The 14,577-nt window shown below is 33.2% G+C and overlaps 1 protein-coding gene across 2 annotated transcripts in view; it reads left to right on the top strand.

Annotated features, from left to right (window-relative positions):
- Nucleotides 1–14,577, top strand: part of LRRIQ1 (leucine rich repeats and IQ motif containing 1) — a 225,161-nt gene that overhangs the window by 37,463 nt on the left and 173,121 nt on the right. For both annotated transcript variants that reach the window (XM_070507201.1, XM_070507200.1), the window contains 2 exons: nucleotides 664–816; nucleotides 2,761–2,911. In XM_070507201.1, the coding sequence (XP_070363302.1) occupies nucleotides 664–816; nucleotides 2,761–2,911 (304 nt within the window). The remainder of the gene's footprint in view (nucleotides 1–663; nucleotides 817–2,760; nucleotides 2,912–14,577) is intronic.

Genomic DNA, 14,577 nt, shown 5'->3' with positions numbered 1-14,577 from the left:
TGCACATAATGCTCTTATTTGGTTGCAATTACAACCTGTCACCACTAGATGGGGGTCGAGAGCAGCGCATTCTGAACCCTCTGCCTTCAGCCACGATGTCCATGCACAGGGCGGGTTGGGGGAGGAGGGGCAGTTTGTCTCACGCACAGACCTGGATTCCGATCAGCTCCTCCTCTCTGGTTTCCTGGGGCTCTGGCTTGATGGAGTCCCCCCATGTGAAAGCTTTCCCTGTTAGAGGGTTTCCACTGCACGGGTCTGTGGGAGTCCTGGATGATCCTGTGGATGTGCAGCCTCTCCCCTGCTCCTTCCCTCACCCATGGCAGCGATCCCAGTCTCTAGGGGAGAGAGCGAAGATCTCTCTTACCTCATTCCAGCTCCTCTGAGGGGGCTCCAGCCTCTCCGCCCTCTGTTGTTTGGCTGCTGTGGGTCTCTGGCAATTTCTGTTAGTAGGATTTTTTTTTTTTTTTGGTTGGAAAGCAGTTGCTCTTTTTGGTTGTAATTTGGAGGGGAGAGAGTCCTGGGTGACTTCACTCTGCCATGTCGCTGACCCAATAACGTTACTTTTTTTAGATGAATTCTTTTAAACAATTTTGCAAGACTAGTATAGTTTATACTATTATCATTAGATAATGTTATGCATTCCAATTTTCTTGAATTCTCTAGGTTACAACAGTTACATTTCAAGATTTGCCAGGTTGCAGTCTCTCCACACTGGCAGAGTGTGCAAATCTTCAGTTTCTGTCTCTTCAACGCTGTGGATTAACTTCTTTGCACAATCTGAGTAACTGCAAAAAACTGAAGTACATTGATGCACAGGTGTGTCCTCTGTTCTCATTATTTATCTTAAAATATAAAATGGAATCATGTATACATTTCAGAAATGGCAATTTTGAAGAAACCTTTACTAAAATACCCTGTAACTCAAGGTCTAAAGAGATCAAGGGCCAGAATTTGTGAGAAACAAGAGGGAAGATCATAAGGTAGTATGATCTGGAAATTACTTAACTCTATTTGCAGATGATGTAGTTACTGTTCTTTGTTACTTTTTGCTGCCTAGCAAATGACCACATTACTTAGTAAATTAAAACAACAACCATTTTATTTGCTCATTGTTCTGTGGGCCATGAATTGAGGCCAGGCTTCCCTGGATATTTCTTCTGCTTCATATTGTGTTGATTGGGTCTCTTATGTAATTTTCAGCTGTGGCTGGAATATCCAAAATGCCTTCTCTTATATGTCTGATGCCTTGCAAGGTTGGAATTCAATCTCTCTCTCTCTTTCTCTCTCTCTGTCTCTCTGCTCTCTTGGGCTTCTCTATAGGGTCCCGAATTCCAAGAGTGATGCATTCCAAAAAGACAAGCTCCAAAATGCAAGTGCTGATCAAGCATCTGCTGACATCATGCTAACTAATGTTCTGTTGGCCAAGCCCTGAGTTCATGTGGGAGGGGACTATGTGCTTGTGTGAATATTGGGTTGTGAGATTTACTGGGGCTATCAAAGTGATCGTCTCCCACAATCTATTCTCTGGCTCCTAATGAGTCACATCCTTCCCACAAGCAAAATACACTCATGTCTCAAAGACTCCGAAGTTTCGTCAACTTATGGCATCAGACTCAGACTTGAAGCACAGAATCTTCTCATTTGATCAGATCCAGTCGAAACGATCTGCTCAGAGTTCTTTCAACTCAGAGATCTGTGAAGTAAAATGAAAAACTTGTTCCTCCCCTGCCCATTCACACACTCACATACAGTGGTGCGACAGGGCTTGATTAATTCCAGTAGTCATTCCCATTCAAAGTGGGAGAAAACAAGAAGCTGTAGCAGTCCCTGGTCCATTGCCAAACACATATCCTCAATTCCTTAATAAGGACTCAGTTCTCCTCCATTGGAATGGTTCTTTATGACTCTTGGTTCTGCCCACTGGGCTTTTGACTCCATCCTCAAGGCATACGTCCTTTTCCATAAGTGCCCTGTTTTGCATCTGAGAATTTTTCTCAGCCCGTTTCTTTCTCATAGAAGATTGGGGAGGACTAGAGGCTTCTTTTCATTTTGAATTATATTCAGTTAAAATTGGCAATGCTTCCACCAATGATTTCTTTTAAAACTTTTTGGGTTTCCTCAGCTGCTTATTAAGCTCCATACATTAGACAATGGCTATACTCATAAATATTTTTGAGAGGGATACTGGGGGACTACACCATTCAGATTCTTAAAAGCACATTTATCTTTAAAAAGCTTAAAGGTCTTAAAAAAGAGAATTGCTGTTGCATCCTGACATGTGATCTTGACACTGAGACCAATATTATGTATTGCAGAGATGTGTATGTATATATGAGATATATGCCTAATTCATGATATTGGTCTTCTTGAGAGGGGAAGGGAGCAAAAGGGCCTAAAGAAGAGAAATGGAGAGATTTCAATTTTTTCAGTGCTTGGTTTCTTTAAAATAACAGTTTTATAGGAACTATGACCAAATATTCACTTATGTTCATTTAGATTGTTTAAAATATTTTGTTATATGATCCTTTGTATTTTCTATCTTTTAAAAGATTATTAATAAATACAAAATCAGTTAATTATTTATTAGGTTACTTAATATTTTCTTCTAGACAGTATAACATTCTGCGTAATTATCTGCAAAGTTAGAGATTCAGATATTCATTTGGAGATCATATCTCATCCTTCCTCTTTTTGAAAGCTTTAAATATTTCATTAATAAACCATTGAAATAAAACAAATTAAATTTTTTCTTTGTTTTAGGAAAACCATATTGAGACCATCAGCTGTGAAAATCTGGCAGATCTCTGTGTTGTTCGTCTTAGTAAAAATCAACTGACTTCTTTTCATGGTTTGGATGGCTGCACTAATATCCAAAGTCTTGAACTTTCACATAATAAAATCACTCGAATTGGTGAGAACAATGGAATTTGAGTATATAGACATTTATTTCTCATGATTATATTTTGTTTCATTTATCTGTTTTTAAGAGTAGGCCGCCATCACTAATTTGCTTATTTTACTCATTCCATACTTATTTAATCATTTATCCAGATGTATGAAGGAAATAAAATTATTTTTAATGTATATAAAAGGAATGTGCTCCCACCACTGGCAAACGGGTAGTTGTTACTAGCTCCTTAAATTAATATATTCATCTTCCTGTTCCTTTTCTTAAACCAGTAGTGATCTGGGCTCTACTGGGGAATATAATACCACAGTTTGGTGCCATCATATTTTTATACAGCCTATGCTTTTTGCACTTCTCAGCATCTGTCAGAACTGTTCCCCAGTAAACCTTTTCATCAATACTCTCCTTGCCTGCGTACGTCAGTTGTACTAACCTTACCTTCTTTAGATAAGGCTACTAATACCACGTAAAAGAAAGAATTCATCAGTTTGAATCTCCCTTACCTCCATCCCTCCATCTGTATATCTGTATACCTATATATCTATATTTGTTTCCACCCCCGTACTTTTTAATTCATGTAATTTAGTGATGAAAGTGTCTTTTCTTGGTTAAGGTCAGTCTTTCTATTTTCTATAAGTATGCCTGTCAGTCTTCTTTGGTGCCTCACTCCATCATTTATCCCCTGTCTGACATCAGGTTCTTGCTATTGCTGTTCACTCCTACCATTGCTTCCTCTCTCTTACCTTTTGCTGTCAAGTTTTGTGAAGGAGTGTTCTGTTCTTGCTCTCACTTCTTACTACCCAACTTCCCTCTTCTGTCCACTGAAATTCGACTTCAGATTACTTCTATACTATTTCCAGTGTGACAATTCTAAAATAAAAATCTCATTATATTTTTCACCACCTAGCTTAAAATTCTCTGTTATTTTTTCTTTTTTAACTTGTAAGATTCTCAAGTGAGTTGATAGAGGCTTAAATAATAGTTAATGAATAATCAAGGATTGCCAAAAAATCGGGAACTAGATAAAAACTTTACTCTGGTACAATACTAATGTTTTAAATTTTTGGACCCCCAAAAGGTACCATCCTTTCCACCTCCTCTGTTCGATAGTCATTAGGGAATGTGGTCTGGACTGAAATACTAGGGAGCAGGATGGGAGTGGATAACGGAGTAGAAGTAAGCCTACTTTCTGTGTTTAGGCCTTGTTCTACTTAGGCCTGCTTTTGTTTGTTAGCTTATGTGTTGCTTTTTCTTTCATTTATTTTATTGTTGAAAACTTCTAACACAAAATAAGTATGTGGAGATTCCATATAACCATATTCAGCATTTCCTTCATCATTACTTTTTTCTGGTTTTGATTTTCTTTTTTAAAGCAAATCCTGAAATTATATAATTTTATCCTTTCATACCTCAGGAAATGGTTTTTAATAATATGGTTCTTTCTTGCTTGACCACAATGCATTGTGACACCTAATAGAATTAATATTGATTCCTTGTACAATTGATAATCCATAATTTAATTTTTCTTATTTTCTTAAAATTATCTGGGTTTCTTTGAATCATAACACAATGACCACATATTACATTTACGTAAGTCTTTCAAGTCTCTTTAATCTGTAACAGTCTTCCTTGCCATTAATTTGTTGCAGAACCTGTGTTAATTGTCCTGTACAATGTCCTGCATTCTGAGTTTGTCAATTTACTTTCTTTTAGTGTGATTAAAATTGTTTCATTAAGCCCTGCATTTCCTATAAATGGAAGTTAGCTCAATAGGCTTGATTAGATTCAAATTCAGTCATTTTGGCAGGAATTTTTCATAGGTGGTGCTCTGAGCTTCATATTGCCTTACATCAGGAGTCATACAGGGCTTGTTTACTTTTAATGATGCTACAATTGAGTATTGAGTATAGCTAGTGATAGACTAAACCCTCCATTATAAAGTTCTCCAGCAACCTTTCATCTGATGCTTTCATCCATTGATTAATGTGACCTGAATCATTGATCACAATGGTGGGGGGGTGGTGTCCAAAGGGTGAGTTTTCTGATCATTCCTTCCACATTTTTTAAGCTGGAATCATTTATTTAATAAGAACAATTTGGTTATTTTGAAATAGTTTTAGAGAAAAGACAAGGATAAGTGCCTACCTTTCTACTGACAAATTTTTACAGTAAGCTCTTAGTGGCCCTCATTACTTTCAGTGGTACCAAATGGATTTATTTTTTGTTTTATTTCTTTTGCTTTGGTTTTGCACTTGTTTTCTCTTTCTCTCTTTCTCTTTCCCCTCTTCTCTCTTTCTTAGTATTGTAATGAACTCATAGATTTTTATAATATAGAATACTTCAGTCAGTGCCTTATTATACTTTTTGATACACAAATTGTCCTGCCCTGTGAATTTACTTTTAAAGTTACTTTTTTAACTTTATGGTTGTATGCCCTTCCTCGTCCACTGTACTTCTTGGTTGATAACAACATTAACATAACTATTTGCTATCTCTTATATCCATGAGATAGCTTCAAAACAACAATGCCAATATTACTACTAAGAAGAAAACTACTAAATTGATTTTAAAATTTCTTTTGGTCCTTGTACTTTGTCCCACAAAGTGATGTGATCATCTGAAGCATTTTATCTTTGTGATTATGTTGTGAATTTGAAATAAAATCAGTTCACTTTTCCTGTTTGATTCAATTTTATTTTTGGTATGTGAAACAGATATATGTTTCCAAAGTCAAATTACATTAAAAAACACATCCCTAAAGAGATTGTACTTTCATCTCTGTCCTTTTCAGTGTGTTTTCCCATCTACTTTTGTAGATAGGTGTTTTATGTATATATGTATAATGTAATATGTGTATTTATACAAATATAAATATACACACAAATATAAATATACACACATATATACACATATATCTAAGAAATATATGTATATATGCTAATCCCTTCACAAAATATAGAATATGTTATGCGCTGTTCTTTATGTTGCTTTTTTTCACTTAACAACATATTATGAAGTGCATAGCATTCTTTTTCCATGACTTCATAGTATTCAATTGTGTGTATGGACCAGAGTTTATTCCACTGGTCCCAGGTTGATGGACATTGGATGATTTCCAATCTTCCACATTGCCATAATGACTGACCTGATATCTATGTCATTTCATACTTTATCAGATATATCTTTAGGTTAATTTCCTGCAATATGTCCTGCTGGTGCAAAAGACCTCTGTCATTTAGGAAGATAGTGCCAGACACACTTTATATGGCTTGGACCATTTTCCACCTCTAACACTAATACGCATTGCTACCAGTTTCTTTTGCCTTTCTTCTGTTTATTATGTTGTTCTTTTCTATTTTTGAACTAAATATTTAATTCAATTATTTTTGTATCCTTTTGCACTCTTACTGACATAAATACTAGTCTATAAATTTTCCTCTAAGCACTGCTTAAGTCCATAACTTCTGTTATAGGTATTTTCATCAGTTTTACCATTTTATATGTATTTTATCTTTTACCTAAGATTTTAAATTTCTATATGAAAAGGCCATTTTTGTTTTGTTTTGTTATTCTTTCTAGTTTTATTGCATTAAAGTCAAAGAATGATTTTTGTACCATTTCTGCTTTTTGGAATTTATTGTGGTTTTCTAATATGTGGTCAATTTTCAGGAATGTTTCATGTGTACTTGAAAAGGAGGCCATTTTTTGTTGTTGGAATATAGAGTTTATATTTTTATCTTTAAGATCTACCTTAGTGATCATTTGTTTTAGGCGTTCTATGTCTACTTGATCGACCTTGGACTGAGGGAGTCAAGCTAGTTTAAATTTGTCTGTTACTAATCAGCCCATTTCTTTTTGCGTATCCTTTGGTTTCTGCTTTAAGAATGTTTCTCTATGCTGTTTCATAGATATTCTTAACTGTGTTATCTTTACTGTGAATTTTAGCCTTGAAAATTCTAAGTTCCCTTCTTTGTCTCTTTAATGCTTTTGAAACTAAATTCTACCTTGTCTAATATAGTTCTTTTTTGTTTGTATTTCCCTACTTGGCCATTAAAAAAAAATTTAACCTTTCTGAATCACTTTATTTTAAGCATGTGCTTGTATACAGCATAGATTTGGGTTTTATTTTTTTATTCCAGCTTAAATATTTTTCTCTCATGTGGCCAATTGGATTTATTAATTCAATTTATATGCTTGGTCTCAGTACTATCGTCCCATTCAGGATGGTGCTCTCTTTCTGGAGGGAGGCCTTGTTGATAATACGTGGGTTCTTTCACCACTGGGTCACCTCCACTTCTTACTTATCCATTCAGTTTCCATAGGATTCCCTCTGTATGAGTGTGGATTCAGCCTGGATTGTGTTGTTCCTGGATACTTATTACCTCACTTAGAAAAAAATTGAGCTTATAGTTTCTTTATCTCTCATTTACACTGGAAAGATAGGTTGTGGGTACTTTTATTTCTTTGTTGCTCTTTATGAATTTCTGGAAGAGGTGTGGGGAGAGTTGGGTGAAGACAGTCACCAACATCTCCCATTTTTTTTTAATACGTCAAAAATATAGTTGTTTTCACAAAGCAAGCTTTGATTTTGCAAACATTTCAAGGCACACTTTTGAAACTATAATGTATAATATTCTTTAATGTGTTTATTTGCCCATGTGTCTGTGCTGCCTGCTTTGGGACCACTCATGACTTCTCGCATATGGAAATACTGATACTTTTGATATAAATTTTCTACTTTAAAATTTTATTTTAAAATACATATAGAAATAATTTTGTTGTTATCATTGGAATGAAGGCAAGTGCATTGATAATGTATGTTTCTGTATTGGCACACACTGAAACAAACTTAAAAAAAGAAAAAGGCTGTTTATAAGCAGAAATGCTTGAACTCCCATTTACTTCATTTTCATTGCCAGCAGTACTGTATGGAATTTTTTGTAGCCAGTGGATTTCCTGGGATAGGATATCTGCAAGATTTATGTGAAAACTGCCATAGTATTAATTGATGTACCTGAAGTATCTCCATGTAGTACAGAGCAAACAGGGTAAAAGACATCTTTGCTGTCTGTTGGGTACAATGAAAACACTGTATTTATTGAGTGTGAGAAGAGTATACATGAGAAAGTAGACTTTCTCAAGACCAGTTGGAGTCTGTTTTTCATCTTCAGGAGCTGCTTACAGAGATTCTGGTTGAGCTAAGTGAAAAGCATAGATTTTGTCTTTCAATGATATATTGATGCTAAGAACTCTTATGAAGGGGCACAAAGATAGATTTGTGTTTATAAGTTTATAAGTTACCATTTCATGCTATATTTCTTAAGGAGGTGAAATAAAATTGGAAGCAATACCGTGTATTCTACATTTGTAGTTTCAAGTTTAATTTGTTCCTAATTCTTACTAAGCTGTAGTTACTGCTGTAGCTAATATTTAATGCTAGCTCTAACTACTCTTTTTATTAGAAAACATTAATGCACATTTTTATTCGACTTTCTTTGCATTTAAGTAAATAAGAATAGCAACTTTGTCAATCTTGTTAAGGCAATTTGAAATTATTTATGCTGAATGTTTTACATTCTAATTAAACTGTTCAAGTGTAAAAATGTAAACACAATGTGAAATATACTTTCTTAAAGTAATAGTTTAAATTTTAATTCTATAAATTGAAAGTTACAAAGTTAGTGATATATTTTTGTTAATGTCTTTAATGTTTAAACATATTGTGTGCTGTGGCTATGGAAAGAGATGGTTTTAATTATTATTATTACTATTAATCATAACTGAAATATAAATTAAAAATATAATTCAAAATAGTATCTCTAAGATATATTACATCCTGAGTTACATATTATTTTCTGGCCAAATGTAGTAAAAAATAAACTATTATATTGGGATGTACGCATTCATACAAATTTTGTAGTAATTTAAAGAATACTGTGTATATTTTTATATTGCTTTCTGTAATTGGTTCTATTTTGGTAAAAGTTTTTGATTATAGAATATTTTGACTTGATCTGGAGTTATTTCACATTTTGAATGCATAAAATAATTGCTTTAATTTAAGTTCATTTTAGGTTGATGATTTTAAAGATGGATTTATTTTAATGACAAGAGATTTTATTATACTATTTTATTAATTTAAAATGTGTTATGGTTTTTTTTTCCTTAAAGTTACATGACTTTATCTTTTATAACTCAGTTTAATTTGGGTAAATTGCAGTTTAAATTTTCAGGTTTGTTATGATATCATTGTTATAGTTTGTGCTTACTTTTGTCCGAGTTTTCCCATTAGTAAATTTCAGGCAAAATTGGTATTTTATTTTCTAAAGTAATTTGGAAAAAAATTTTTTGAATATGTGTTGCCACAGTGATCATTAAAGCTTATAAGACTAATCTGTGGGAAATCTTTTGTATTTTGAGTTAGTATTTTTGATTTAGTTTTTAAATGAATAGCCAAAGCCAACGAAAAATAGGTCACATAATTTATAATCTAATTTTCTTTGTTCCTCCCATTTTTATGTTGGATTTTATTGACTTTCCAGCAGAAATATTTTCAAACTAAATTAATGTTGAAAAATTTCATGATGTATGACAAAATTCTTTTATAAGCATTATTAACAGGAAAAAATACAACTTAATATAATAAATATAGCAATAGATAACTTTTTTTTATCCCCAGGCATTTATTTTGTGTGCTTTATACATATTAACTCGTTTGTTTTTCATATAAGCGCTATGAATTAGGTACTGTTAAATCGGTTTTTTTCCTAGGTAAGAAAACTGAGGCATAAAGAGATTAAGTAAATTGTCTACGATAATGTAATTAGTAAATGATAGTCAGGATTTGAAACTCAGCAGTCTAACCCTAGTACATAATTTTTTTTTTTTACTCATTCTGCTGCCTCTCTAATAATCGTATAATATTTAAAATTATTACTGTTTATACTGTTACAACTCTGTATGCTGAAAAAAATGTAATGATTTTAAGGTCTATTCATTAACAAGTTTATTAATGAGCAAATTTATTGATCACCTATTATGTGTAAGCACTTTTCCAGGCACTAGAACACAGCACTGGTAATTGCTGAGGATGCAGCAACAAACAGGACAAGTGACTACCCTGACTTTCACTGAGCGTATCCTAGTGACAGTTATTTATGGAAAAAGAAAGAATAGGAGTAAATTGCTATATTTCATTTATTGAATATTGGGTAAAAATGAAAATAATTATGATGCTAATGTATAAGAGCAAATAATTATTTTTGTTTTCTCGTTCATGAAGCTTCTGTGTCCGCTATTTTCGGAAAACTTTAATCTAGAAAAAGTGTTTCTCTCATGCTAGCAATTAATTTATTAATTTCTAAATTTCAGGTAATACATTCCTAGGAAATATTATTGTAAGTGGGTAGAGATACTAAGAGATTTTTTTTTCTGCTGCTTTATTTTCAGACAATACTGCTTTCTGGAAAAGTGACATAAGTATGAAAGATGTTGAAATAATTCAACATTTTCACATAGGCTTGATTACCGCATCATGGCTCACAGGGGAAATGTGCCTGGGTTAATTCCTGCTACCAAATATTATCTTTGGAACATTAGAAAAAAGTAATGAAGTAAAATAAAATAAGGCTCTGGAGATTTTGCTTGTGGAAGTGTTTTTCATTGTATACTTAGTGAATTCTTTGGATTCCACTAGATGGTGCTAGCTTACTCTTCAGTTTTGAAATGCAACACAATGCCTAGTACAAAGCTGAAAGGGAATTAACAGATCTGCCAGTCTAGGCTTCTTAGTTTACAGATGAAAAAACAGACCCACATAGTTTTCATCTAACTTCTGGCCTAGGTCGGGCTAGAACCCCAGTTTCCTGATTCCTGTTTCAGTATTCTTGTTTCCATACAACATGTATGATCCTGAGGGAGTTTTGCATTGAAATTAAAAATATCAAGTGCAACTCAGCATATTTGTACGTAACTGTTCAAATATAGCAATCATTGAGTAGCTAAAGGAGGTCGACACTTACCAAATACTTATTTAGTGGAAACCTCCACCCTAATTTAACATCTTTAGTTTTGCTGTTCCTTATAGGAGAGTTTTTTTTTTTGCCCTGTGGCAGGAATGTTTTATTAGACTATTGGCTCATTTCTGTGGGAGGAATTCTTTGAAATAGATATTTGTAGCAAGTTGTATAGCCAAATGCTAATTTTGCCATGGGCAAGAACCCTTTGAGGGATAAACATACTTGGCTTCAGTTTTATTTTGTGGGCCCTAGGAAACTTTTAAAGAGCTAATAAAGAATATATTGAAGCAATAAACTGAAGAATAAGCAAGCCGTTATATTTATACTTATATTTAAGTCCTTTGAAAGAGACTCTTGAATATTCTTGTGGCTATTATTTATTTTGTTTTGTTTTGGATGGGGAGTGGCAGAAATATCAGAAATTTTGACTGGGAGAGCATCGTTTTCTTATAGACGTTGACGAAGTAATTGTATTCTAAGGTAAGGCTTGCTGTAAGTCTGTTTTGGTCAGTTCTCATCCTTCATTTGACAGCAAAGATTTGCAAGATTAAAAGAGGAAGGGTGACAAGTTATTCTAACTTCCTTCCCATCTAGATTACCCCTTTTGATCCAAATGCATTGACTGGATCAAATTACTGTTTAATTAGTTGTGTATCTACTTTTTTGAGTGTATATGAATATCCTATTCCTTCTTCAAAGTTTAGCTCAAACATTTCTCTTTGAAGCCTTATTTGCTCACTTCACTTATAGTATTTTAATTCCTTGTTTTTATTGAAGATATTTGTTAGGAAACACTAATAGCTATCATTTTTAGTACCCAGCATGTGACAGTGCTGTACAAGCAACATGAACATAATATTTTTAATCCTCCCAATAATGTGAAATCACCCCTACTTCACAAATAAAGGAACAAAGGCTCAGAGAAGTTAAGTAACTTGTTTATATTCATACAGTTAGTTTTGGAATAGGCATGTTTTATTGAAATTCAGGACTGCCTGCTTCAGAGCCTGTTCATTTCTCATTGTGCCCTACTGCCTGTTGATTAAATGAGGTACAGATCATAATAGCATAGTCATGGAGAAAAAGTTATATTTATGACTCCCATGATGATTGTAGATCTTTATTCTTATAGACAATTTTTTTTTTTTTGCTCCAAATATTTTTGAGGTCATGCTATTTGGTGCATACAAATTTGTGACTGTTACATATTTCTGAGAATTGACCAATTTGATCATTTTGAACACCCCTTTTCATCTGTAGTAAAGCTTTCTGCCTTAGTCTTCTGTGTCTGACATAACCAAACCAGCTTTTTTCTGGACTCAGGACCTTTTTACACTCTTAAAAATTATTGAGGACCTCCCTTAAATAGCTTTAATTTATGTGGGTTATCTCTATCAGTATTTACTGTTTTAGAAAATAACTGAGAAATGTATTTTTATTTACTAATTTGTTCAAAGCTGAAGATAAAACCTTTGCATTCATAGCAGTTTTATAAATAATGTGTATTTTTTAAACAAAAAGATGTAATGTGAAGAGGGTCATTTTTACACATATTTGCATATCTCTTTAATATCTAACCTAACACAAGACAGCTGGATTTCCGTATTTCTTTCTGCCTTCAGTTTGCTACAATATCACACCTCATGTAAGCTCTGGAAAACTCCACTATGTGCTCTTAAGCAAATGGGAGTAAAAAAGGCAAATAATGACTTAGAATTATTGTGAAAATAGTTTTGATTCCATGAAACCTTTAAAGGCATCTGTAGGAGAGAGGATGGGGTCTCTGGACCACACTTGAGAATTACTTGTGTAGTGTTTACGTAATGTATCTTTTTCTACCATTTTGCTTACAGTATGTCTACAAGTTCTAATTTTCTTATGTCTCTCTTATGTAACATGAAAATTTGTTGTTTTTGTTGTTTCATCTAGGCTGCCTGACAAGTTCTAGCTTTCATTTGTAGACTTTAGTCCCTAATAATTAAGTGTAATCAATAATTAAGTGCACTTATTGATATATTTGAGTTTAAATCTACTATTTCATTACTTGGTTCTGTTTGTTCTTCCTGTTCTGTTTGTTTTTTCTCTTGCCTTTTTTTGGTTTGGTTGAGGATTCAAATTATTTCATTTTTCCTTTGAGTTTAAATCTACTATTTCATTACTTGGTTCTGTTTGTTCTTCCTGTTCTGTTTGTTTTTTCTCTTGCCTTTTTTTGGTTTGGTTGAGGATTCAAATTATTTCATTTTTCCTTTCTATTATATTACCAGTTATATATTATTTTACTTCTCTTTTGGTTTACTGTAGATATTATATCATGCCTTCTTGATTTAGCAAATCTAAATTTATTTGATACTTTCCTCTTTTTCCAAGGCAATACTGAAGTCTTAGAAAACTTAAAGTTTATTTACTCCCTCCCGACTTAATGTGCTATTATTATCATGTGTTTTAAATGTATGTGTTTGGAATATCTTAGACATTATTATTTTATAAAGTCATTAACATTTAGAGTCACCCACTTTTTTTAAACCTTTCCATTGTTCTTTATTCCACCTTTCATCTACAATATTCCTTCCACCTGCAGAATATGCATGAGTATTTTCTTTAGTACAGGTATGCTGAAGATGAATTCTTTCAGATTTTATTTGATTGAGTATGGTTTAACATATATATGTATATGTATACACACTCACATGTGTGTATGTATTTTGAGATATAGACTTACCATTTGGCATGTCTTTTCTGCATTGTGAACATGTTCCATTTTATTTTAGCTTTTCTCAATTACGTTGATATACATCAACCCAATTACTGATCTTTGAAAGATAATTTTTTTTCTCATTTTAAGATTTTTCTTTTTGTCCATTATTTTCTTCAGTTTACTCTGATGTTTCTACTTGTGGTTACCTTGGTATTCACCCTGCCTGAATTGTGCCTCTTAAATCTATGGCTTGGCATTTTTATTCAGTGTTGAAAAGTTCTGAGCCATCATTTCTTTATATAGACCAATAGATCTATATTATCTATATGCCTAGACATACTCTTACAATTTTCTCATATTTCTTTTGCCTCTATGCATCACTCTGGATATTTTCTTTCTTTCTTTCTTTCTTTTTTGGTGAGGAAGATTGGCCCTGAGCTAACATCTCTAGCCAATTTTCCTCTTTTTACTTGAGGGAGATTGGCCTTGAGCTAATATCTGTGCCAATCTTCCTCTATTTTGTATGTGGGATGCCACCAAAGCATGGCCAAATGAGTGGTATGTAGGTCCGCACCTGGAATCTGAACCAGCGAACACTGGGCTGCTGAAGCAAGTGTGAGAACCCAACCACTACACCACCAAGCTGACCCCTGGATGTTTTCTTGTACTCAAATTATGGTTCACTAATTCTCTCTTCAGCTGTGTCTAATATAATGTCCAATCCAGCCCTGAAAGTCTTGTTTGTAGTTGTAGATTTTCACTTTTAGAATTTTTATTTGCTTTTATTTAGCATTCAGTTCACATTTTTATAGTATCTAATATGTAAGTTTTTAACTTTTATTCTCTTTAATGTGCTTAATGAAGTTTTGTTATTTTCTGGATCTAATAACTTCATTATCTGGATTCTCTGTGGATGGTTTCTATTGTTTGTTGTTTTATCTAGTTTTTGTTCACAT

Source organism: Equus asinus, chromosome 4, assembly GCF_041296235.1.
Source record: "Equus asinus isolate D_3611 breed Donkey chromosome 4, EquAss-T2T_v2, whole genome shotgun sequence".
NCBI lineage: Eukaryota > Metazoa > Chordata > Mammalia > Perissodactyla > Equidae > Equus > Equus asinus.
Note: the sequence above shows the minus strand (reverse complement) of the source record. Positions and strands in the feature narration are given on the sequence as shown.